At 41.4% G+C, this 27,462-nt stretch overlaps 1 protein-coding gene across 1 annotated transcript in view; it reads left to right on the top strand.

The window, feature by feature from the left end:
* Positions 1–27,462, top strand: part of myo15ab (myosin XVAb) — a 75,647-nt gene that overhangs the window by 34,633 nt on the left and 13,552 nt on the right. Inside the window, exons 37-60 of the mRNA XM_054778992.1 lie at positions 69–175; positions 4,118–4,296; positions 7,106–7,178; positions 7,509–7,700; positions 7,790–7,872; positions 7,938–8,011; positions 17,034–17,136; positions 17,216–17,284; positions 17,354–17,418; positions 17,492–17,857; positions 18,896–18,965; positions 19,084–19,179; positions 19,305–19,365; positions 19,453–19,546; positions 19,618–19,735; positions 19,954–20,069; positions 20,428–20,487; positions 23,428–23,503; positions 23,608–23,723; positions 23,791–23,909; positions 24,287–24,428; positions 24,514–24,625; positions 24,711–24,785; positions 27,247–27,452. Coding sequence (XP_054634967.1) covers positions 69–175; positions 4,118–4,296; positions 7,106–7,178; positions 7,509–7,700; positions 7,790–7,872; positions 7,938–8,011; positions 17,034–17,136; positions 17,216–17,284; positions 17,354–17,418; positions 17,492–17,857; positions 18,896–18,965; positions 19,084–19,179; positions 19,305–19,365; positions 19,453–19,546; positions 19,618–19,735; positions 19,954–20,069; positions 20,428–20,487; positions 23,428–23,503; positions 23,608–23,723; positions 23,791–23,909; positions 24,287–24,428; positions 24,514–24,625; positions 24,711–24,785; positions 27,247–27,452 — 2,772 coding nt within the window. The remainder of the gene's footprint in view (positions 1–68; positions 176–4,117; positions 4,297–7,105; positions 7,179–7,508; positions 7,701–7,789; positions 7,873–7,937; positions 8,012–17,033; positions 17,137–17,215; positions 17,285–17,353; positions 17,419–17,491; positions 17,858–18,895; positions 18,966–19,083; positions 19,180–19,304; positions 19,366–19,452; positions 19,547–19,617; positions 19,736–19,953; positions 20,070–20,427; positions 20,488–23,427; positions 23,504–23,607; positions 23,724–23,790; positions 23,910–24,286; positions 24,429–24,513; positions 24,626–24,710; positions 24,786–27,246; positions 27,453–27,462) is intronic.

The raw sequence follows: 27,462 nt of genomic DNA, 5'->3' as shown, positions 1-27,462 counted from the left end.
TTATTCTATCCCACAAAATGTCATCATCTCGTTATGCCATCATTTTGGTCTGGATTCTCCTCTTCCAGGTGTGGAGGAATCCCAACGTGCTGAATTCTGAGCGGGGTTGGCTCCTGTTGTCCTCCTGTCTGTCCACCTTCCGTCCTTCTCAAAGGCTGGCCAAGCACCTGCTCAAGTAATCACATTTTTTATTGTAACAACTAGAATGGCACTCACTGAAGTAGGCGTGTCATTTCAGGCCCGCAGCTTGTTTTTTTTATTGAAAAAAAAAAATTTTACATTTTTTGGACCAAATGGTGGGGGCCTGAATGCTAAGTCATGCATGTGCACGTGGTGGTACATGATAAAGGAGCACACACACAGCAAGCCACAGTGCCATCTTTTGGATTTGGATTGATCACGGCCCCACTTGATCCCAATGCAAAAGTGAGGATCAAATGTGAAAATAAGCTCCTCAGTTTGCCACCTCTATATAAAATTGAATAGCTTTTTCCTTGGCACATGAGTTTTCTGGAAAGTAGTTGTGTAGTTGTCACGTTATCCTGCTCACAAATTACAATATGATTAATATTAATACAGTTGTCCCTCGACACTTTGCATTTCCAACATTACACCCTCACTTATTGCATTTTTTTTCTCAAAAATTAATTAATTAATTAATTAATTAATTAATGATCACTATTTTGTGGTTGACTATGGCCTATTATTATTCCAAAAAACGCGTATGTAAGTAAGTTTTATGTATTCTTGGCCTAAATTAAGCATTTCTAGCATAAAAATGGGTAAACTAAAATACAAATACAGATGAAGGCATTAAAAGACACTGAGGAGCTGTAGACTACACTGGCCACTAGGTGTCACTAGTAACACACGCACCAGACTTGATCACTAGAACAAGGCTTTTATTGCAGGTTTGAATTACAGGCACAATAATGACATAATAATCATCATTATACTAATCATCATCATATTAATAACATGGGTTACTGTTGTGGCCACACTATAGCTAAAACTCAACTCCCCGACGTCACTTCCTGTCCACACATCTGGAAGACATTTATTGAAACACACACAAGCATGAGTCTTATTTATGTCTTAAATCAGGGGTGCTTACACTTTTTTAGCCTGCGAGCTACACTAGGTTCTCTACTTACGAACACAATTGGTTCCAGACGACCATTCGCAAGTCGATTTCTTCGAAAGTCGAACAAAAGGTAATTTACCAATTATATACAGTAGGTACTACATGTACGTGTATACATATATACATATATGCGTATGTATGTAAATATGAGTTTGGATGTAGTAGAAATATTAAACAAGGATAATTAATGAAAAAAAAATAATAATAAAAATGATATAATAATACGTAATGATAAATGTTGTTTACTTTGAAGAGGAGTGGTCGAGCATACGTCATTGTGGTGGAGGAGGAGGAGATATTGAAAAAAAGGACAAATCGTTGTCGTCGTTAGACTCTTCTAAAAGAGGTAGTGTTCTATGGGTGGTGTAGAATTAAGCAGGCCTATTAACTCTTCATAACTTTATTTACCAGCTCTGCTGGGTTGTATCATACAACTGCCTTCCTTCACTTCTCCTTTACTCACTCTCTCTCCCGTCTTCCTCTCCTGTTGGTCCCATTAGCAGTGTCACAGTGCCGTCTACTGGTCAAGCATGTAGCAGTATAAATATGGAGTTACTACAAGGCAAAATACATGAAAATATAGACCAGTCAGCTTATGTTCGTACCTCCGAATGTTCGCAAATCGGATGTCCGTAAGTAGAGAACCTAGTGTACTTTTAAAATGACCAAGTCCCAAAGATCTACCTACTACTATAAATATAGAAAGTATTTATATTTACTATATTTATTTAAAACAAATACAGTCAAACTTGTCTATAGCGGCCACTAGAGGGAGTCTATAAAAGTGGCCGCTATAGACAGGTTGGCCTCTATAGACAGGTTGGCGTCCAGTTAGAATGTTGACCAGTAGAGGGAAAAAAAAGGGAAAAAATAATAATAACGTTGACCAGTAGAGGGCACTGTGGGACTGTGGATAAAAGTTGTACAGCACTACTGATGTTCTTATTCTTTTTCTTGTGTTTTCTTTCTTTTCTTGGGAGAATGAACAGAATAAGAATTTCATTGCTTAGTATAACTGCCTGTTTTACTATGCATATGACAATAAAACTCTTGAATCTTGAATCTACTAGGCTTGTTATTATCCACGACCCACAGAACAAAGCTGTGCCAGTAACGTCTTACGCTTGTTTTTAATATTTTACTTTTTATACGGCAGAGTGTCATTACAGCTTTAGTTCATCAGGAAGGGATTGATTTGTGGATGAGGATTGATCAAAAATAACGTGAGTACATTCTAAAATACTTCAATTAAGTACAACCGAACTCAGTTTTGCTCCCTCTGCCGCATGCATGCTAGCGTATGTTTTTTTTTTTTATTGTAGCGTCGCTGGGAGCACGTCCTGTTCCCAGCCTACTTTGCGGTAATGTTTTGGTGCAAATGCTCTTAAAGTTACATGTTTGACCAGGAAATAGCAAGCTCAAAAGAAGACAGCTTTTTTATGTGGAACAACTGACAGTTTGTGTGGATCTTGTGAATGATTGTGACTGAGCTAAGACTCAGTAATTAAAGTCTACACACGACGGCTTCATTGATTGGAAAAACAAAACTTTTTCGTGCATGAAGCTTCTACTTGAGTCGGTAATTTGGCTGCTATATGCGGTCAGATATTGACCAAGGGAGACAAAATGGGTGGCCGCTGGCCGCGTTACACAGGTGACTGCTATACACAGGGTCTATAACACGTAAATTTGCTGTGGGGGATTTTTCAGTGACCGCTATAGGCAGCTGGCCGTTCTATAAAGGTGGCCACTAAGACAGGTTTGACTGTATGAGTATGTATTTATGTAGGTTATACATGTATATTCGGAGTGCACGCACTTTCTCAGCATGCAAGTACAAGTCAAATTGATCTTCCTCTTTCTATAAAACATATAACATATACAAAATGTAACCAGTAAACTCTGAAATTCTATTGTAAATATGAATGATTAGTATTTCACATTCACATTGTCAAAGTTTACAGGTCATCAAAGTAGTTGCTATCATAATTCACTTCAATAAGGAAATAAAGATAATTCCACATAACTCCTAAATAGTTGTGTACATAACCTGAGTACTGGTAATATGTCAGTCAAATTAGCTATGTAACGTTCATTAGGACACACAGTTCATGTATTACATCCAGTTAGCATTTGCTATCAAACATTAGCCATATACAAGAATTTAAAATGATGATGCAAAAGACAATGCAGCCCAAGTCAAGGCAACATATTGAAAAGGTTTCACCAATGGGCACATTTTTAATGTCATCATGAAATAATAGTTTAGGAATTGAACGTGTAGAAAACACTGATTTCTGTAGTAGAGTTCATGACGCCAAACAAGCCAGTAAACAATACACTTTTTTTCTACGTAACTAGCCACTACAAGTGAACAAATAACTTTAGTTGTAGATATAGACATCTTACCGCTGAGTTAGTTCATCCGTAATCACAATAATAAAGATGAAAGTTGCATCTTCGTGTGAAGCTTGAAACGTTGCGGGGGAGCAAGCGCGAATCAGGAGGGGAGCTTAATGTCAGCTGACTGATGTCATATGACAACTACAAAGTGACGTTTACGCCATCGACCCAAACTACCTTGGCGATCTACTGGTAGTTTGCGATCGACGTAATGGCCACCCCTGTCTGAAATGGTTTATTTTCTCTGATTATATCTACTATAATGTGTAATAGGACTGTGAAGATTCAAGATTCAAGAGATTCAAGAGAGTGGTAAAGGTGACTACAAAGGTGTAATTTCATGTCTACAGGGCTCTAATAATTTACAACCCACATATAGACGGTCGTAAACAGGTTTTCTATGCTCTAACTACCAAAATATTCCATTTAGAAATAAGGAGTCGTACTTTGCTGAAATTCACTTATCACTGTCAGGTCTGGAACCAATTAACTGCCATGAACGTGGGATTACTGTTATAGGCTACAGTAATATTTTTCCATTGTACGTAATCTGCTTTGATCCTTTGGCAGGTTTGTGTCCGACTACGGCCCGGATGGCTACGACTCTGTGTGTCAGCACCATCTGCTCCAGGCCATGCAGCGGTGGAGCATGGGGCCGGAGTACGTGCGCACATACCCGCCCTGCCTGCTGGAGTGGACCGCCAACCGCAAGAGAGCGCACACAGTCCTGCACGTGCACTGTTTTGATGGTGAGAAGTGTAAGAAAAAGAGGAATGGTCTAAATCTGTCCACATCATACACCATATATACAAAAGATAGGTATCGGTATTGGTTGATAAAGTATTGATAATGGCGTGCTCGCCAGTATCAGTTGATATCGGTATTAGTAATGAAATGCTGGACAAAATCAGTATATCAGATCAGTATTGTTTGATTTTGTATCGGCAATGACGTACTGGCAGGTATCGGTTGATATTGGTACTGGAAATCTTGTGCTGGATGATATTTTTATTGCTTGATATCGGTATTGGAAATTAACTCAGAATTAAATCAGTATGTTATATTGGTTGATATCGTGTCAGTAACGATGTGCTGGCCGGTATTGGTTGATATCGGTGCTGGTAATGTGCTGGAAGGAATCATGCAAATATAACCATATTTTCTTGACGGTGTCAAGTCAAGTGTTGATTGTACGTGTTGAGCACATATACGGATCCATACATACTCTGATGTAACGCTGCCGGTTGACAATGAGCAGCACAATGGAGCGAAGCTTGATGAGGTATTTCCTCCTCAGAGACAACTTTTTTCTGCGCAAATAAACCAAAACATTGATGTGAACCAAGTATACAAAGTCCCCAACTTACGAACACAATTGGTTCCAGACGACCGTTCTTAAGTTCAATCGTTCTTAAGTAGGGGAAAAGGTAATATTACCAATGATATAGGTACTACATGTACGTGTATACATATACAGTATATGCGTATGTATGTAAATATGAGTTTGGATGTAGTAGTAATATTAAACGAGGATAATTAATGAAAAAAACAATAATAATAAAAACAATAATAATAAAAATGATATAATACGTAATGATAAATGTTATTTACCTTTGAAGATGAGGGTTGAGCATACGTCGTTGGTGGTGGAGGAGGAGGAGGTATTGAAAAAAGGACAAATCGTCATCGTTACTCTTCTAAAAGAGGTAGTGTTCTGTGGGTGGTGTAGAATTAAGCAGGCCTATTAAATCTTCATAAACTTTAATCACAGGCTGTGCCGGGTTGCATGTACAGGTAAAATTTTGCTTTTCTTCAGTCTCCTCCCACTGGTCTTAATCGCCTGTTGGTCCCATTAGCAGTGTCACAGTGCCCTCTACTGGTCAAGCATGTGAAATATGGACTTAAATATAAATAATTATGGGCTTATAAGGCAAAACACATGAAAAAATAGACCAGTCGGCTTGTGTTCGTATCTACGAGTGTTCGCACGTCGGATGTTCGTTAGTAGGGGACTGAGTGTATTGGTATTGGTTGATATTGTGCTGGTCGATATTGGTTGATATCGGTATTAGTAATGAAGTGCTGGACAATATCACTATTGGTTGATACAGGCATCGGTAATGAAGTGCTGGACAATCTCAGTATTGGTTGATACGGGTATCTGTAATGAAGTGCTGGACACTATTGGTATTGGTTGATACCAATATGGGAATATTGGTGTCGGTTGATATCGTATTGGTAATGAAGTGCTGGCTAGTATTGCTTGCCATCGGTATTGGAAATGAAGTACTGGACAATATCGGTATACACTAGGTCCTCTACTTACGAACACAATTGGTTCCAGATGACCGTTTGCAAGTCGAATTGTTCGTAAGTAGAGGACCTAGTGTATATGTGTATGTATGTAAATATGAGTTTGGATGCAGTAGTAATATTAAACGAGGATAATTAATGAAAAAAACAATAATAAAAATGATATAATAATACGTAATGATAAATGTTATTTACCTTTGAAGAGGAGTGGTCGAGCATACGTCGTTCTGGTGGTGGAGGAGGAGATATTGAAAAAAGGACAAATGGTCGTCGTCGTTACACTCTTCTCAAAGAGGTAGTGTTCTGTGGGTGGTGTAGAATTATAAGCAGGCACTCTCACTCTCATAAACTCTTCATAAACTTTAATCACACGCTCTGTCCGGGTTGCATCATACAGCTACAATTTAGCTTCCATGTCTCCTTTACACTCTCTCCCCACCGTCTTCCTCTACTATACCTGTTGGTCCCATTAGCAGTGTCACAGTGCCCTCTACTGGTCAAGCATGTACAGTATAAATAATGGGTTACTACAAGGCAAAATACATGAAAATATAGACCAGTCAGCTTGCGTTTGTATCTCCGAATGTTCACAAGTCGGATGTTCGTAAGTAGAGGACCTAGTGTATTGGTATCAATTGATATCGTCTTGGTAATGAAGTGCTGGCTGGTATTAATTGATATCGGTATCGGTAATTAAGTGCTGGACAATATTGATATAAATTGATATCGTATCGGTAATAAAGTGCTGGCCAGTATCGGTTGATATCGCTATTGGTAATGAATTGCCAATGGACAATATTGGTATCGGTTGATATTGTTGATGAAGTGCTGGACCATATGCATATACAAAGTACTTGGAAGTATAGCCCGACTCCTTAGTTGTCCCTGAATCTTCAGTCTTCATCTTAGCAAAACACTGGACAATTGTATGCTTTCAACTTTGCAGAAGGTGCTTTTTTTGTTCCCAGTGCACAAGGCAATGTCCATAAAGGCATGCTTGGAGGAGTTTGCTGTAGAAGAACGAAAACAGACCCAATATCAGTCACCTACGATGCTACAAATAGATAAAAAAAAAAATCCCCACAGCCACGTTCTCAGATCTTGCAGAAAGTCTTCCCAAAAGGGTGGAAGCTGTTATTGCTGCAAAGAAAAAGAAAAGAACTCCAGATTGACCGTATTTTCACTTCCTATAGGTGTCCTAATACTTTTGTCTGTATCATCTACTTACTTGTGTCCCGCCCCCAGCCGTGTCCGTCCTTTGTCCTGTGCGCTCATGGTCTACGGGGGAGGAGGTGGCCAAAGACATCCTACAACACAGGTAAAACTTTACAGTTACCGCTTCATCCTCATTAGGGTCGCGGGGGCATGCTGGAGCCTATCCCAGCTGACTTCGGGCGACAGGCGGGGTACACCCTGGACTGGTCGCCAGCCAATCACAGGGCACATATAGACAAACAACCATTCACACTCACACCTATGGACAATTTAGAGTCGCCAATTAACCTTTTTAAAATATGAAGTGGCTGGCAAATGGCCCCCGGGTTGCACTTTGGGCACCCCCGTCTTAGGCACCCCTGCTGTGTGTTTTTCTTCATCATTACAGTGAGTTGAGGAGTGTATGTGTACATGTGCATGTGTGTGTTCATAGGGGTGTGACAGAGGGTCGTCGGGGGTGGTCCGTTTTGTTGAAGGAGTCAGCCCAGTTGGTGGAGCTGGAGGGGTCAGACTACGTCCTGGACCTTATGTCAGACCTGGAGCTCCCGGCAGACTTCCCTAAGCACAGCAGCTACTTCATCATCTCTGCACAAGAGCCAGGCAGAGTCAGGCCCAATGCGAGCATGTAAGACACACACGCCTGCGTATTACCATCCCAAATAGCAGTCCTCTCTCCCGTGTTGGTTTTTCATTGAATTTGTCACATTTCTGTAGAAGTCTGCTGGGTGGCGGTTTTGACAGCAATGATGACATCATATCGTCAGCCATCAGCGCCTGTGATGCATTGGCGAGCCAGGGTGAGTGCTCCAACACACATGCACGTCTGCTTGATGGAAGCAGGTGTTCATGCTCCTCTCCTCAGATGCAGAGCCTCAGCGAGGAATGGATTGTTATCTGGACAGCTTGTTTGACCCCGTGCTTTTTGACGGAACTGCGGTGAGTTGCAAAAAACATGGAAACACGCAGAGCTCATTTCTACGTGACATTACACAAGACTTTTCTGATTCATTTTCCACTTAGGAAATAATAGGGCTGTCAAAAAGAGTGTGTTAACGGCGGTAACTAATTGATTTAATTAATTTTGCACAATAGCATCCCCACTAGGGTTGTGAACGATAAACCAATGCGACTGGATATCTGGTTTGACGAGCGAGGGATACGGCTGCATCGGTAGTAGTCTCCTGGATCGATAAGAATCAGCCTTAAATCCTTAGTTGAATCGATTGTAGAGACATGCACCTGAAAGTCCGTCTCTTAAACAAGTGAGAGCTTACCGTGACTGAAGACGAGAATGGATGTAAATATTAGTAGCGCGTTTATTACTGCGATCTAATTGATCTTATTTCTTGTGTATTGTGTAAACCTATGACAGGAACAACATCAAATTAAAAGCCTAAATGAATACAGACCCACCATCCACCAATACCAGCCTGGAGTTTGTTTTCTAGAGACATTATACTTCGCTGTTTGATGTGTGCTAGTGTGAGTTAACTTGAGGTTGTGCAGCGAACAAATATGCACATTAGCACGCAAGGTCACTAAAATTTACCTTAATGCATTCCCACATAGTATCAGCATTTGGAACCAAATATGAGGTGAAAGAAAAAGGGGAAAAATACAGTATGATGGTTTATCTGTGCGGCGGGCACAAAGTTGGATTAAGGATCATCCCAAAGTGGGATGTTGCTCGCAGCATGAGCATGCAAAAACTATGGATTTCTAACAGTATATTATTTTTTTAATAAAATAATGACCCATATCTCCAAAATTGATATCCATTTACATACAATTTCATAGTTATTTACAAATAGAATTTTTTTAAGTGTTTTTTTTTTTTTTTATCATTTGGCCTGAAATTTGGCCCGGTGGTTGGGGACCCCTATCTTACAGCATGCTTGGGGATATGTTGTGCTCTTTTTACATGCATCCATCCATTTTCTATGCCACTTTTCCTCACTATAATATGCAGGAGGCTATCCCAGCTGACTTCGGCGAGAGCCAATTGCACATATACTGTAGACATCATTCACACTCACATTCATACCCATGGACAATTTAGAGTTGTCAATTAACCTAACATACATGTTTTTGGAATGTGGGAGAAAACACACACAGAGAAACAAACTCCACACACAGATACCCAAGCGGAGACTCAAACCCAGGTCTTCCCAATCTCGTGACTGTGTGGACAACATGCCACCATGCGGCCGTGCGCTTTTACACATTTGAAAATACTGTAAGAATGCCACCTTTATACAGTTGGCTTCTTTATTTTATATTGTAAGATTCATGTCTTCATCCACAAATGTAACCGTAGAATCGCATCAAGTCGTACTGTTTGTACACTTTATCAAATCGTTCTATTTTTAAAATATATTGTTTTTGAATGGTATTGTAACCTGTGTATCTAGATGCGTATGGAATCGTTTATCACAAAGAGCATCTCTAGTCCCCACAGTCAGAGTCTGCCGCTCTTTAATAACTTTATTCTGACCTGAACACATCAACCGCAGTACAAGTCCAGCACCATATATGTATCCGCAACTCACAAACATGTCTCTAGTCCTCTAGTCATGGCAAAGACACATCCTCATTGTCACTAGATGACCATGAGACACCTTAAGGGACACTCCAAACATCACAGCAACGTCTTTATTATGCGTGTATGTGTGGCCTAAATAAACAGAAAAACAAAGAAAAACACGCAGTTGATATTCTTATCATTCACTAATGGTGTGATCTCACCACCCAAGATTGGAGATTAAAACGTGACAAGATTTGGAGAAAAGTTGTATCACAAGAACAGAGCAGCCAGAAGCTGCCTCCTGGCTACTATGAATGATAATACGGTTTATAATATAGAAGTGGCAGTGTGCAAGGCATTATTGCATGTGCACATTAAGCACCTTGCAGTCCAACCTACCTTGGTGTTCACAGCGTCAGTGTGAGTGAATGACGTGCGGCCTTTTGTTTCCATTGGAGTGCCAACTTTCATGTACCGGTGATCACCGGTTCCGTTTCATAACACACCTCATACATAGAAGAGATACGTGTTGACATTTTAGCGTCATGGTTGATATATTTAGCGAGAAAGGGTGCTCATTTAAGTGTTTCTTGTGTCATGCATTCATTCAATAATTAAAGGAAAACTGCACTTTTTTCGGGAATTTTGCCCATCATTCACAAATCCTTATGTGAAACATGAACACATATATACAGTATTTTCCTTTTCCGTGCATTCTAAAGAGTGAAAAGTAGTTAGTATGAGCAAGCTAACAATGCACGTCGTGGTAGGTGCCTATTTTGACGTTAAAGCCCTAACAAAAAAGGCCAACAGTGTTCCCTTTACATAACTCACCTGTATATTAACCAAGCTACAGCGATATTGTTATTGTAGCAGCTAACACAAAAAACGATATTTTTCTGGCGGTGTAACGCAACACCTCGCTAGCCGCTAGTCTCGGCGTTACTCACAACACCTCATGCCGCTGCAGTGGGACTGACGAAAGAGTGGATACTATTGGCTCTCAATTTTGTTCCGACAACAAAATGCTCGTTTTGCTGTCAGTATTTTTTACCTCAGAACTGGAGCACAAGTCTTGTGCTGGAAGACACAGCCATCACAATGAGAGCAGACATTGTCAGTGTCGTCGCTGTTTTAATGCTGTTCTTGTTGACGGAAGTCGCGCTATGGGTATGTCAAGTCAGTGTGCCTCGGAAAGAAGTTTCGGGCATGTTTCAAATCATCAAAATACAGCAAGATACTGTTAAAGGGAAGTTGTATGACATCCCCATCAGCATTGTAGTCCAATAACAGGGACTTACCCCCCCCCTCCGCTTGGTTCTGGTCGGATTTCTGTGATGAAGAACGTAGTTCCGCTTAGTTGCCTGGGACAATTAAGTAAAGAGTTTGGCTTCTCAAAACTCAAAAAATATGCGTTCAAAAGATGAAAACATTTGCATCACAAAAATGCTTTCTCAAAAACTCAAGCCTCACAAAACGCTCAGCGTTACATTACGGCGACACGGCGGGAGACAAATATAACGCTGAGCGTTTTGTGAGGCTTGAGTTTTAGAGAAAGCATTTTTCTGATGCAAATGTTTTCATCTTTTGAACACATATTTTTTTATGTTTCGGGTTGGATTGACTGCGGAGTTCTTGCAAGGCTGCGCTTTTTATGCATAGTTTGTTGTCTTCTGTGTGTTTTATGTTTTTTCTTATTATTTAAATGCTCACCTGAAGGCAGACATGACCACTGTCAGGAATTTACATTCCTGACATTTCTTTTGGCCGTCTGTGCGGCCTCCGTCAGTCCCCGCCGATGTGTCGAATGTAAGCTGCACTATCGGATGTGGCCGACAGGAATTAGCATGTATCAGATGTGTTGGACAGACCTCTCCCAGGCCTATTACGTTACCCAGTTACCGTAACTGTCAGAGGCACCAGATCGCCACGCTGATTTGCCAGCCGGGCAAAGTGCAGATCTCCTTACCAGGAATTGACACGCTCTCCAAAAGAAGGGCGGACTTTTTAACGAGACACGACTTGCAAGCACACGCTCTCCGCTGGATTTATGGAGCTGCGGCTAATTTCTCATCTTCCTGACAGTGGGCTTTGATTCAGGACAAAGCAAAACATCTTTCTTCTTCTCATCTTCTTCCCATTCTCATCGTGTTCCCATCTCTATTCACTAATCAACACGATTATTAGTACGATTATTTTGGTCTCATCACCACTTCAGACAATGAAATACCAATCCCACCAGAACATAAGACAGCATTTTTTCACATAAGGTTGCACAGAACAAGTTTATTTTATTTTTTTGTTGAAGTAATATCTGCTTTATTTACATCATTACGTTTGTGTGAACTATTTTTTTTATGTCGGATTTGCTAATACAGTGGAACCTCGGTTTAGCGTCTGCCCCTGTTTGCATGTTTTCTGGTTAACGTCGAAAATTTATGCCAAAATTTTGCCTCAGTTAGCGTCAATATTGCTAATATGTCTTGTTGCCTTCTTAATACACTGCGTCAGTCCAACTGTGTTCTTAATATATCAATATCACAAAACGTCTTTGTTAGCAGTATATTAGCATGCTAGGTCAGGTCTATGATGTCATCATCGGTTGACTCTGTATTTCTTTGCTAGCTAACACAGTCATGCCGTAAGCTTTTCTTTTAATCAAAAAAGGCTGCAAAATAACCCAAAATTAAGCCAAAGGAAATTGCATTTTGGTAAAGAAGGTGATACTGAATTCAAGACATAACTCATAGTAAAACAGAAAGGTGGCGTCCGTGTTGATGTCGCTGAATCATGTCTTCAGTGAAGGTAAAAGTAACCTTGAATGTTCATGTATCCATTTCGTTCATTATTTATATGCATTTCCAATTGTTTTATACATGTAAAACTATAAAAACATGCTAAAATTGGTGGCTTTCTTGAAAGGATGAATTGGATTTACATTATTTCTTATGGGAAAAATGTATTCGGTTAGCGTCCGTTTTGGTTTGAGTCTGACCTTCTGGAATTGATTAATGACGCTAACTAATGTTCCACTATATAGCGATTATTATTGCATATTTTTTAGTTACTTATTTGTACAGTAAGACTTGGAAGAGTTATTTTTGCATCATTGAAACTTAGCAAAGGTGAGCATAGTAAAACACTTTGGTTGTTTGCTTACAGATTGTATTTTGTAATACAGTCTTCCCTCCCTCGTTCATGGCGGTTAATTTGTTCCAGACTCGACCACGATAAGTGAATTTCCGCCAAGTAGGATTCAATATTAATAAATGGGATATTTTTGTAGTTATGGCATAAAAAACCTGTTTGCGATCTTCTAAATCCGTTTTTTAACATTATTAAAGATAATCAATAATCAATATATTGATGGGTATATCAATATATTTAATATAATCATCAAAATAATCAATAACACCCATATAGTCACCTTTACATTTGTATTACCCAATATAGTTGATGCAATCAGTGAAAATAAGACATGTTAAGACATAAATAAGATAACATAGACTCAAACGTTAGCAGCTACTTCTTTTCTGGACAGTGTATTTCCTGCGTAGGCAAAATATGAGTAAATAAGCCATTTAAGACGTAAATAAAACTGCTCGAGCAGTGTCACAGTAAAGGTGTTCCTGAAGGAATCTTAGTGACGAGTCTAGTGCCTGTCTCACCGCTGAACAATTACTGACACCAAGCGGCCAATGTAGAATACTACATTCATAATTACAATGCTTCTTCTGCCTTTAGTTGATTGAGTTAGTTCAGTTAGAGCTATTTTTATGCTTGAAAATGCTTAATTTAGGCCAAGGTTAATTTTCCCATAAGAAATCATGTACATCCAATTCATCTGTTCCAGAAAGCCAAAAATGTAGACACAAAACACTTTTTTAGAGATTTACAATTCTAACTTCACATGCAGAAAACAACTGGAAATGCATACAAATGCTTATGCAGTCATGGAAAAAATGATTAGACCACCCTTGTTTGTTCAGTTTTTTGTTCATTTTTCTTGGTTTGCCTGATGCAACTAAAGGTACCTTTGTTTGGACAAATATAACAATGACAACAAAAATAGATCATAAGAGTTACACTTTTTTGGCAGTACAATGCTCTAGCTATTCATGTAAGAACGTAAGTGATTTTGGTTATTATCAAGAAATGCATGGAAGTTGCTAGATATCAGCTCTTAAATTCAACTCTTATGAGCTACATTTGTTATCATCATTATATTTGTTCAGACAAATGTAGCTTTACTTGTACCAGGCATTCAAAGAGATCAATAAACTGAAGAAACAAGGGTGGCATAATCATTTTTGCGATTGCTGCATATGAGATGATTTTTTTTTTTTTCAGACCGATATCGATAACTTTGTGCTTCTCAACACCAGACAACCTTTTTAATATGTACCTTTTAAATATATATCTAACTGTCAGGAAACGCGTAGCTGTCGACTGCTTGACCCCCAGTATGCAGAGACAGGTGTCGGTGGTAGAAAATAAAAATACTTTAATGAAGCAGTTGCAGTACTTGTTCAGGGAACAACAAAAGGTGACAGAGGTGAAAAAAGGCTCTGTGAAAAATATACACGGTAGTAGCAGATAGCAGAAACAGGGCATAGGAATGCTCACGTAACAGCACAGGCAACGAGCAAAGTTACAATGAACCAGTGCCATACCTGAGACGACGCTGGGCTTTTAAACCCCACTACTATTGAGGTGAAGCAACTGCAGCCTCCCCCCAACAGGAAGTGCAGCACACCAAAATATGCATGCAGGACAGGAAGTGCTCACTCCTGCCCTGTGGAAGATAACACTAACAGTAGTTAGTGTTAGTTAGGTTGTGGATGTTGAGGGGCTGTCTTGGCTGGCACGTCTCTTCAACATTGCGTGGAAGTCGGGAACAGTACCACCAGTAATGCGTGGTGGTCCCCCTTTTCAAGAAGGGTGACCATAGGGTGTGTTCCAACTATAGGAGGATCACACTCCTTAGCCTCCCTGGGAAAGTCTATTCCGGGGTGCTGGAGAGAAGGACACAGCCCTTAGTTGAACCTCGGCTACAGGAGGTGTAATGTGGTTTTCGTCCCGGTTGCGGAACACTGGACCTCTGTTGTTCTGTGAAGTGTGTAGGTGCTGAAAGCAATGCACAGAGTGAACATTCTTCCTGCCTGTTTGGAGGCGAGAGAAAAGGAAAACAGACTGAATATTATGCAGTTCATTTATTGTGTGATTAATTAATTTATGTATTATTGCAAGAATGTGAAATCTTGCCACGTTTTAATCTCACGAGATCTTGTGGCATCCCTACCACTACCACATCACTACTATCAGGAGAATCAGAGTTTAGAGGGGAGCGAGCCACCTGCTGTGGCCCAGCAAAGTGCACTGTAATCGGACACATGCTCAGAGCATCCCCTGTGCCGCTACGGAGGTCAGGAGAACCGGAGTATAGCGCGGGAGGAGCTCCCTGCTGTGGCCCGGCAAGGTGCACTGTATTCGGGCACAAGGTCTGAGCAACCTTTTGCACTCCTTTTGCACTTTTCAAACGTCACAGTGCTGACGTCTCAAGTGACTGATAAGGTTTTTTGTGTCGTGACAGGCGGGAGGAGAAAGAAGAGCTTGATTTGTTCACCCGCACAGTACGGGTTCATTGGAGCATTTTTTAAATTTGCGGTTATCAGAGCTATTTTTAATGTTATCGGATTTAATTCCCTCATAGAATTATGAGGGCACAATAATAATTAGCGTGCAATCCTAATATAAATGATGAATGAAAGGGATAAATGAACATTTAAGCTTACTTTTGCCTTCATTGAAGACGTGACTGTCCCCAAAGACATCGATGTGGGAGCAAGATCAACCACCACCACCTTCCTGTTTTGCCATGAGTTAGTTCTTGAATTCAAATCCAACATGGAGCCAAAGAAAGTTGCAAGTGACAGCATTTTGACAAAGAAAGCGAGAAACTCTATTGAATCAGAAGGATTGGAAAATGAAAAAGAAGGCATCAATACGGTAAAAAAAAAAAAAAACAAAAGCAGCTGTGTATTTGCGATGAAAACAAAACGTCGGTAAGAAAGGTTTGCATCTTCCACCACCCACTCCACATGCCCAGTGGATTCCCAGCAGCATTTCCAGATACACCACTTCCATTTTATCCTCTTTCATTATTTATCACCCTGGTACTTTTCCAAAGCTTTCCCTCAAGGATATCTGACAATGTTTTATTCATAGCATACACTGGGAGACAGGACCGCATTCACAGGATTTGGCCTCTTGTGAGCGCTCTGACCGACCCACTTCCACAGCAACTTCACTCTCACTTGACTATTTGGCTCTGTCGTCAGGGCAAGATGTCTGTTGGTTTTGAATGAGATCCAACTCAACATAGCTGGAGTGAAAAGGCAAATCGGTTCATTTTCAGGTCACAATTTCCAACTTATCTTTCAACTCCAAGGGGTCACAGTTCAATGTCAGTCTTATGTTATGACCCAAGATGGCAGCCGTGGCTAACTTATTCACACTTTTAAAGGAAAACTGCACTTTTTTTGGAATTTTGCCCATCACATCCTCCACAATCCTTATGTGAGATATGAACACGTCTTTCTCTTTTCTGTGTGTTGTAAAGATATAAAAAGAGATTAAAAAAAGAGGCTAAAAAGATTTTTTGTTCAAAGCAAAATTATTATCAAATTTTGCTACGTGCTACAATTAACGCCTCTTTTCAGTTGGTCTACAAAAGCAAATAACTGTTGTGGTCTTCAATTAGTATAGTTTGGCATTAACAGCCGTGGCTGTAAGCAACATCCTGATGTAGTTTTGCCGTAAATGGCATGCGCTGCATTTAAGTGTCATACATGTGGACATAGAGTGTGATCTTTTCTTTTATATCAGCATTTGCTTTCTTTGCTTTCACATATTTTAGCTTGTGATGTGCGATGCCGCTGAATTGTTTCAGATCTGATACTCGGTGACATTCAGGCTGGTTTCGGCGATACCAATTCCATACTGATACTTTGTGCAAATTCACCGAACGTGTCTGGTAAATTTTCAAAAGTAGTCTTTCATATCATAGCATAAAGAATACAAGATTAATTAATTAATTAATTAATACATTAGTAATGTTAATTAATAATTTAATAATTCATGTCCCTAATGTATTGATTTATTTTAAACCCTGTTTAAAGTATATTGTAGTATATCAATGCTAACATACAGCCATGCTAACATAATACAGAAAAAACAGGACAAAATCATATAAAATATGTGAAAATTGTATTTTAAACAATAGAAAAAGAAAATAAGTAAAATAAATAAAACAAATTAAAATAATGATGCATTATTAAGAACTACTACGAGAATGAAAACTTGTATCAGAAGTATTGATATTTCAGCATCGATCCGCACATCCCTAATTTTATCACAATTTGGCCCTCACAGGAAGTGAATTCTCCTGCGGTCCTCTCTGGCAGGATGAAGGGTGCCGGGGGAGTTGGGTGGCACGACCAGGGCCAGTCCGGTGGCCCCCCTCCTCCACCTGGCGGTCAGACTCGTAGCATACACCTGGAAACTGTCAAAAAATGTGACAATGTGACAGAAATGTGATGTTTGTGTGTCTGCAGCTGTGCGAGTCCTTCCTGTGGGAGGAGTGATGTCGCCCCCTGTTGCAGCGGTGGCCCCCGTGACACCTGGTGGGTGCAGAGTGAGGAGATGCCTAAAAGCACTGTTCTGACGCAAACATGTCTCCTCTCCTCCTGCAGAGGCCCAACAGGCAGTTCTGGCCCGGCAGCAGCAGACCATCGTGAACCAACAGGCCGTCATCATGGTGATCTGATCCACTCTGGTTCTGAGTCAGTGCGCCTCAAAGAGTACCTCACCATGTTTGTGCTGCTCCTCAGGCCCAGCAGATGACCATGCAGGCCATGGCCATGGTCAACCCTGTGTCCAGCCCCCCTACCTCACCCATCACAAGCCCTCCCACCAGCCCCCAGCTCCACCATCCCCCCAGCCCGTACGCTGCCGTCCCCACAAGTCCGTACGCCAACATCCCTCCCAGCCCGTACGCCAACTTCACGCCATCTCCCTACGCCGCCGTCAGCCTCACTCCCAGCACGTACCCTCCACCCCCGGCGGCGCACACTTCATCGCAGCCCCCGGATCAACCTGTGCCGGAGGCGCCAACGTGGCCCCAGACACCTAAGATGAACCCTGCTGGAACCGACAGAACTGGGTCGACGCCGCCGGAAACTAATGTGCCCGCGCAGGTCAGCAAGCGTGTGTGTTTCAGAGTATGTTGCATCATCGCCGCGCTGATCGAGTCTTTAAAGGATTTGGAAGTTTTTGCAAAGCAGAAAAAAACACTCACTGAAAAAAGTTTGCATCTTTTTAGCCATCACATTTATTTGTTGTAAGCACTTTTGTGCATTTTTTAAATGCGAAACAGCAAAATAAACGTTCATTTATAATATTTTATCATATTATTCTACAGGTGTCCTTCAGTCTGAACAAAATATATACCGTACATAGATTTTTACATCATTTTTAAACTTCATTTTGTTAATTATTCATTAACTAATTCAAACAAATAATTAATTAAATCATTATTTAACAAAAATCATTAAAATGTAATAATCATTGAAAAATTGTAAACGCTCACCGTAAAACTTCACATTTATTTGTTGAAAGCATTTTTGTGCACAACATAAATAAAATGTATTATTCTATTCATTTGGAATAGTTTGTACAGTACAGATAAATAAATAAATATTATCAGTTTCTCAAAAGCATTTCTAACCAGGGGCACACAAAAACATTTCTGTTAGGGATAGTTGGGTTTTTTTGGCATGAGGTTGTATGACATCCCCATCTGCAGTGTAGTGTATCAACAGGTCTGACTTTTTTGAGGATACATTTTTGCGAAACAAATGTAATACTCTTTGGAACACATATTGTTTTGAGAAGTCACACTCTTTACTTAAATGGCCCCAAAAACTAAGCGGAGCTACATTCCTCGTCACGGATCGGACCCGGACTCACGGGACCAATTGGGGGGATACGTCGCTAGTGATGCACTGCATTGCTGATGGGGATGTCATACAACTTCATGTAAAAAAAAATCAGAACTGTCCCTTTAAGGGAAGAAAATGAGCTACATAATTTCATACATAATATTCATTCTGACATAATCAAAAGTCCAAATTAATCACAATGTAGGTACTGGAATACTTATTTGTAGTAGAGCCTGTTTCTCATGTGCCTGTGTGTGTGTCCGTCCTCTGTATGTGTGTCCACATTCTAATAAGAAGGACAGCATTCCTCGTCGGAGAGCCCCGACAATTCCCATCAACAAGGACAAACTTGCCAAAAAGTTTGGTAAGAGGGCAGCAACTTGAGTTCTTTCAGTTTGAAATAACTGCCTGTGTCTGTACATGTGTGTGTTTACGTACAGTGCGTGCGTGTGTTTGTGCGTGTGTGTATGGACAATGTGCAGCCCCAGTGGCCACGTCTCCTCCGCCTCCTGCTGGTGATGTGGTGAAGTACTCACCTCGGTCTACAGAGCACATTGTGCCCAGCCAAGACATTCAAGGTGGCACTTGTATTTAAAATGTGAAATAAAACAAAATACGACCACAAATAATAACAAAAGGCTGAAATATGTGAGAGGTTTGTAAAATACATTTAGTTTTGCTTTTATCTCTTTATTTTTGACAGAAATTATCAGGAGGTACAACTCCCCGCCTCCACCAATGGAGGCCTTTCCACCTGGCAAAAGGTGAAAAATGCATCAAATATATTCCATACACATAACACATGCACGTATCCTTCAAATGGACTGTTTGTGGTGGATGCATGTGATCAGGAGACCAGAGGGGAAATTCAAGAAAAAGCAAACGCCTCGTGATGAAGCGTTGCAGATCCTAAAACCTCAGATGGACAACCCTCCTGCTCCACAGGTACGTACATACATACACACACGCGCGCACACACACTCAGGCACAAATAAATCATGCTGATGCCTGTGTAGCCTAAACGCCCAGTGGCTCCCCCGCCTTCTGCTCCTGTGATGAAGGAGACCAGCTTCAAGCCCAACAAGAACACCAAGACCAGAGCACCAGGTCGTCCGGTTCTGGTACCTCCATCAGGTTCTGACGCTGACACACACTCACATGACACAGTGTCAAGCCAGTTTCTATGTGTTTTATGTCTACACTGCATCATACAGAGAGCTCAGCCCCTTTAGCCACATGAAAATATTCCAAGAAAACGGAGACACTTGTCCCATGACCCAAAAAGCTTGTCTTGCAGTTTTAAGGAGGTAAGATGAAGATGAATGTTAATGGTGTTAGCATTTGTGATGCAGTGTCTCGAGAGCTGCCAGTGGAAGCAGAGAGCATCCAGACACAACTGCGGCAGAGCACCAACCAGGAACACTACACCTACACCAACGTTCCCTGGAGGCTTTACCTCAGGAAAGAGGTGCAGGACTGCTTTTATTCTGTCTTGTCCAGCTTCCTCTTACAGTAGAGGTGGGAGGATGGTTTGTGTATCAATATTGATGCAGCAAGTGTGAAATATTAATGTTTTCATAAGGAATTTCTTTATGAGTCAATACTTCATGGCTCCTGAGGGTGGCGCTCCTCATCACAATATTTGATATCTAAGTCATAATCAATGTACTGTTCTTTTTGTAGGATTTTTTTCTTTCTATCCTGACACAAGTCAGGTTGAGATTTATCGCAGTATGTTTTCTGGCATGGGAGAAATGACCCCCGCATGGCGATACTTCGTGCAATGATTATCATAATGGGTAACACTGTGTTTGTGTATTTTGCAGGTTTTTTATCCCAAAGACAGCTTCAACGACCCACTGGTGCTGGACCTCATTTTCAAGCAGGTGACTCAAAACATGTAAATTATGATATTAAAATAACCTTTGTGGCTTGGAGGTATACAGTTAACAATTTCACAACAATTTTCCCCAAGGGAATAAGAGAAATGATACGACAATAACACTAATACAGTAATCCCTTGCCGCTTTGCAATTCAAATTTTGCAGCTTTACTTTATCTCAAATCAAATCAAAGCTTTTATAAACCATGATGACATTTTGAAAGACTAATTAGGGGTGCGCAATAATTATTGGACCGATAATATGGTGATATGGTAAGTGTAAAAAGGATACACATACGCAAATACAAATTGCAAAGAGCGGAGAAATATGATCTTAGGGAAAAATTAAACATAAAACACATATATGCACGAACAACACTAAAAACCTTCAGCATTTCTGTGTGTGGAATCAAGTTATGGAACGGATTGTGTAAGGAACTCAAACAATGCACTAAAATGAGCGATTTTGGTTTATAAAGTACAAGGAAGAAGACACCTGAACCACTGACTAATAACTTGACTATTAACTCTTCATTTCTGGCGAGTACATTGTCTGTACTCACTCATTGTCAAAATGTGTCTTTGTTAATTATTTCATCAGCTATGTTCAATTTGTTACCATCATTAAGTTGCTTGTACATTGAACAAATGTATTGCAACTGATGTCAAATGGATGAGGGGTAGGATTAAATAAGCTTTACTTCTTCCTACTCCTTTTTGGACATGCGGAACTGTGAACTGTGTTATGTGATGTGCAGTGTAAGTTGTGTGCATGTTCAAGATTAATTAAACAACTACCATTGCCATAATATGATATGATATAGGGTATTATGAGAGAATTATGGCATCATACTGATAAATCCGAAAACATGACTTTGGAATACTCCATCATCACTACTCTGTTATGACAGCAGATGGAGCCACAATAGAGTCCCCACACAGAGTCATACAGAGTCTGATGCTCTTTTACAACTTTATTCTGACCTGAACACATCAGCAGCAGTGCTGTTCCGACACCATATATAAACACGTCTCTAGTCAGCTTGTCCTGGGAACGACACTTCCTCATTGCCACTAGACAACCGTGAGATGGATCCGCTGACATTCCGAAAATTGTATTATGCGTGTATCCCAATGCTGCACAGAACTACAATACTGTATTTTTCCATATAAGGCAAGTTGATTCAGATGGTAATTAGAAAGGGAAGTTTAGTGGTGAATTGTTTATGAAAATGGAGGTAGAATTCCAAATTATACAACCTGAGATGTATTTTACTGTACAGTGGAAGTCGCTTATGTTGATGCCCCTCAGACTGGCTGACTGACATCAACATAAGCGGTTGTTGACATAAGCGGTTGTTATCATAAGTTGCATATGTTGCTTGCACATGAGCTGCTAATTTTGTTGTATGTCTTGACAATAAACATGTTTGGTACGTTCTTCCAGTAGCCAGCCAGTTAATACTGCCATGCTTTTATTTTGGAGCTTACGTTGCACTAAACGGGAAGTCACTGTGTGCACGTTTTATTTCTTGCTGTGTAAGTCGACTTGTTGTTGTTGTCTCTGGTCAATACTGAAATATCGATACTTCCGATACCGGCTGTTCATGCTCTAAAATACATTCTCAAATCAAAATAGCGATCCATCTCTCTTCTTCCGCTTATCCAAGGTGGGTCGCTGGGGGTAGCAGCCTAAGCAGGGAAACCCAAACTTCCCTCTCCCGGCTACTTTGTCCAGCTCCTCTCAGCAGATCCCGAGGCTTTCCCAGGCAGTTGATAGACATGGTCTTTCAAACATGTCCTGGGTTTTCCGACCAGTCAGACGTGCCCTGAACACCGCCCCAGGGAGGCGTCTGGGAGGCATCCTGACTAGATGCCCGAGCCACCTCATCTGGCTCCTCTCATTGTGGAGGAGCAGCGCTTCTACTCTGAGTTTCTCCTGGATGACAGTGCTTCTCACCTTATCTCTAAGGGAGAGCCCAGCCACCCTACAGAGAAAACGCATCTTGTCCGTTTGATCACTACCCAAAGCTCATGACCATAGGTGAGAGGTAGGAACATAGATCGACACCAATCCGCCTGTCGATCTTCCGTTCTATCCTTCCCTCACTTATGAACAAGACCCCGAGATACTTAAACCAGCCAGGTCTGACCGGCATCCTCCCCCACCATCGGAGCCAACTCACCACCAGGTGGTGATAGGTTGACAGCTTCGCCTCTTAACCCAAGTGTCCAAAACATATGACCGCAAGTCCGATGACATGACCTCGAAATCAGTCATCAAACTGCGGCCCAGGGTGTCCTGGTGCCAAGTGCACATGTGGACATCGTTCTGGACAATCTGTGACAAGCACAGAAGTCCAATTACAAAAGACCGCTGAGGTTCAGTCTACTTCTCATAAAAAGTTTGTTGCATTCCTGGTGTTGTGGGTTTTTTTTTTCATTTTCCAACTATTTCAGTTTTCTTCTTTTAAATTATGACTTTATTCTCATATTTGGTCTTTATGCTTGTACATTATACATTTTTCTGCAACCTAATTTTGTTTGTTTCTCATAAATATTACAACTTGTAAAAAACATTTTTTTCTTTAATATTTTAACTTTATGCTACTAAAATTACATTATGTTTCCCACAGTATTACGACGTTATTCTTGTAAGACTACGGAAGATTTTTCGATTTTTGCTGTTGTTTTTAAGCTTTCTTGTTAAATAATATTTTTAGAATGTGCTGCAGGTCAATTAAAAAAACAGCCACGAGCCGCAAATGGCCCCTGGGCCGCACTTTGGACACCCTTGTCCTAAAATGACTTCCCAATATGTACAGTTGTTTTATCCACTCCTTCAGCTTTTTTATTCCTTCCACCTCGCACGCATTTTAGCTGATGACATGGCAGATGAAAGCCAATCTTCCAGCAGTGTGCTTAATTGTGTGTTCCTCTGCAGATAGTCAACGACACTCTGTCAGAAGCATGCGTCCGCATCAGGCGGGATGAAAGACAGAGGATGAAAGCTCTCTTTGGTAGGCCCTCTCTTCTTCCTACGCACGTTTTACACACTCTTTCAACCATGACACTCACCAGTGGATATGTACTGAATGTGTGTGTGTGTGTGTGTGTCTCACAGACAAACATGGGGTCCAACAGAACATGGATCCAGTGGAGGACCACGTGAAGAAAACCATTGTCACAGCTGCCAGGGACACCTGGGAAATCTACTTTTCTCGACTCTTCCCAGCTTCGGTGAGGGTGGGAAGCCTAAAAAGGGAAGTAAGCTTTATTGTGTCACACTTGTGTTGTGTTTGTGCAGAGCAGTGTGGGAACAGGCGTGCAGGTCATATCAGTGTCTCACAGTGGCATCAAGCTGCTGAAGACCGTGAGGAGCAGCACCGCAGCTCCAGACTACTTCCGAGTCCTCAGAGCCTACACGTATGAACTTTTTGTGTTATTTTCACTTGCTACACTTTATGGGCAATACATGCAGGACTTGATGACATTTTAATTGGCCTATGGGGCAGTTTGGATTGAGCTACCAAGCCACGATCAAGCGCAGCTCTTAAGGTGTCGAGGAGTGATTTTTACACAATGTACTATCACACAGCCACACTAGCTGCCATCCATTGCACATGCCTTTTTGGTAGAGATGCTCAATATTGGCTTTCTTACCAATATCTGATGTTGGCCAACACTTAATTACCGATACCGACGTTGGTAGCAGCTTGGATCCCATCGCTGTAGATTGTACAGGTGTGTGTACCTGATGTTGTGGTGCGTATTGAGACTCAAATAAACATCCACTGTGTCAGTTACGCAGACATCCTGTTTGTGACCATCCCATCTGAGAACATGCTGGAGTTCAACTTGACCAACGAGAAGCTCATACTGTTCTCGGCCAAGGCACAGCAGGTCAAACATCTGGTGGACATCTTCATCAACGAGATCAAGAAGGTACCACACACACACACACATGTGCACAATACAAATTGATGTGCAAGTGTGAATTGTGACGTGTGTATCCTCCTCCTCCTCTCAGGATTCAGACTATGTGATCGCAGAGCGTAACTTTGTGGCGGACAACCGCTCCTTGCTCAACTTCCACAAAGGTGACATTATCAGGCTGCAAGTGCTGGACGGGCTGGAGAAAGGTGACACCCCCGCTGCATGAAAAACACATAGAGTATGTCCTCTAGTCTCACACGTGTGGTCTAGTAGTGTGCGTGTGTGTTGCAGGGTACAGCTATGGCTGTGTGGTGAGGAAGAAAGTGGTGTTTTTGGAGGAGCTCAAGAGGGACACGCAGGACTTTGGTGAGGACATAGTCTATTTCCACATGAACTCACATCCAACTAACTGTACATCCATTCACATCACTCCATTCACCAATTCTTATATCCATCCGTCTATCCATATACAGTCATGGAAAAAATGATTATACCACCCTTGTTTCTTCAGTTTATTGCTGTATTGTAATGCCTGGTACAACTAAAGGTACATTTGATTGGACAAATACTGTCACGTTCTGGTGTGAGCTGTCGAAAGCTTGACCCCCAGTGTGCAGAGACGAGGCGATGGAGTGCAAAAATAAATGTTCTTTAATAGTGTAAAACAGGAGCAAACAAAAGGCAACAGAGAAAAGGCTCTGTGACAAGGAATGCAGGTAGTCCAGGTAAGTGGATAGTTCAAGTTACAGCACTAATAAGGAGACGAGGTGCATAGGAAGCACAGACAATAACCACAGTAGCGACAAAATCAACAATGAACCAGCGCCGCACATTCGACCACGCTGGCTTTTTATCTGCCACAAATGTTAATTGGCCGCAGGTGCGCGGCCACCAGAAGCGGCTGCCTCTTCCTCCCCGGAGAAGGCACAGCCCGCCAACATAGAGCGGAACAAATACCAACTAGTGCTGAGGGAAAGAAAAAGGAGACACAACATGTCCAGAGAGCGCTCTCAACCTGTGGGTACTCGCGGTGGGCTTTTAACAAATGTCAAAAGAAGAGAGTAGGGAAAAAAACCCAAAAGCCCACAGAAGCAAAAAGGAGAGGAGTGGTAGTCCCTTATGTAGCGGGGGTCTCCGAAAAACTCCAGAGGATCTTATGGCAACACAAAATTCCTACCTATTTCAAACCAGTAAATACCCTGAGACAAAAATTAGTGCATCCTAAAGACAAGGCTCCAAACCAGAAACAAACAATGTGGTCTATTCCATCCACTGTAAAGATGAGGAATGCAAAGAGCACTACATTGGGGAAACCAAGCAAATGCTCCAAAAAAGGCTTTATCAACATCGCAGGGACAATTCTAGTGGTCCTCAATCAGCAGTACATCTACACCTTAAAGCTACCAATCACTCTTTTGAGGACAGCGAGGTAAAGATTTTGGCCAAAGAAAACAGATGGTTTGAAAGAGGAGTAAAGGAAGCTATTTTTGTCAAACAACAGAACCCATCATTGAATCGGAATGGTGGTTTGAGGTTTAATTTGGACCCTGTGTTCAGCAGGTTACTGAGACCAAAACCCACAGCTCTTAGTCTTGCAAATGAGGTGAAGCCAGGGCCGAGCCAGAACAATAGATGCTAACAAGCCAGTATCAGAGTCGTTCATACCCAACTACAGGGAGCTACACTTCCCTTTGTTCGGAGGTGCTAATGGCAGGATTACTCCGCCCAGTCTTAGTGTAAGGAACCATAGGAGGAGGGTGTTGGCACACCAATTCCGCCCACTCTTACTGTATTTAAGGCCTAAGCTACCAGCACTTCTTAGTTCGCTGACGAAGCTCTTCGGATGAGGAGCGAAACGTCCGACACCTTCTTCACAGAAGTACAGATGACGTCTCAAGAAGCCTTTTCCTCGATAGCTAGAGCATTGTATTGCCAAAAAAATGTAACTCTTATGAGCTATTTTTGTTGTCAATGTTATATTTGTCCAAACAAAAGTACCTTTATGCATCAGGCATTAAAACAAGAAACTGAAGAAACAAGGGTGGTCTAATCATTTTTTCCATGACTATCTACCAGTAACAGTAAAACCATTAGGTCTTTATTGTTACTTTTTAACATATTAGCAGTGAAATGCAGTGTCTTGTGCATCCTACTGTCAATCCGTCCAACTAACTGTACATTGATCTGAATGTCCCTCCATCCATCTGTCCATCTCTCCTTACATCCAGTCATCCATCCATTTTGTGTCCATGCATCTGTCCTTCTATCCGTCCAACAAACTTTACATTCGTCCGTCCCTCCACCCATCCACATATCTGTCCATGCATCTTGCCATCAATCTATCCAACTAACTGTGCATTCATCTGTGTGTCCCTCCATTCATCCGTCTATATATCTGTACAAGCATCCGTCCATCTACCCATCCAACTCATGTACAAATCCTTCATTTTTGCACTCATCCAACTATCCATCCATATGTTCCTGCATCCATCTATCATCCACCCATCCATCTGTCCATGCATCCGTTCATCCATCCGTCCAACCTTATTTATCCAACCATAGCTTTTCCCATCCATCCATCTGCATCATATATCCATCTAACTGTATAACCAACTATCTATTTGTATTTATGTATACTTGCATCAATCCATCCATCTACATTCATCCCTCCATCCATCTACCATCCAACTGGTCCATGCAGATGTTAATCCATGTGTCCATCCATCTACCAAAACATCCATCTGTGCAACCATGCATTTATCTACCTATTTCTACCTATTGTTTGTTTGTGTGTGTGTGTGTGTGTGTGTGTGTGTGTGTGAGACAGGTTGGAAGTTTGGCGCAGTGTTCGGACGCTCTGGTGCCTTCCCAACTGAGTGCGTCCATCCGGTGGCACCTCCGGACTTCTTGTCCCTGCCGCTGGACCGCAAGGCGGAGCCCCAAGGAGGGGCGGGCCAGTTTGCCGTGTCATCAGCGGTGGCGGTGGCTGTGGCATCCACCATGGCCGCACACGAGATCGATCAAACCATTGAGGTGGACTTCT

The sequence above is a fragment of the Dunckerocampus dactyliophorus genome, chromosome 6, assembly GCF_027744805.1.
Source record: "Dunckerocampus dactyliophorus isolate RoL2022-P2 chromosome 6, RoL_Ddac_1.1, whole genome shotgun sequence".
Lineage (NCBI taxonomy): Eukaryota > Metazoa > Chordata > Actinopteri > Syngnathiformes > Syngnathidae > Dunckerocampus > Dunckerocampus dactyliophorus.
The sequence above is the reverse complement of the archived record's forward strand: the minus strand, read 5'-3'. Positions and strand labels throughout refer to the sequence as shown.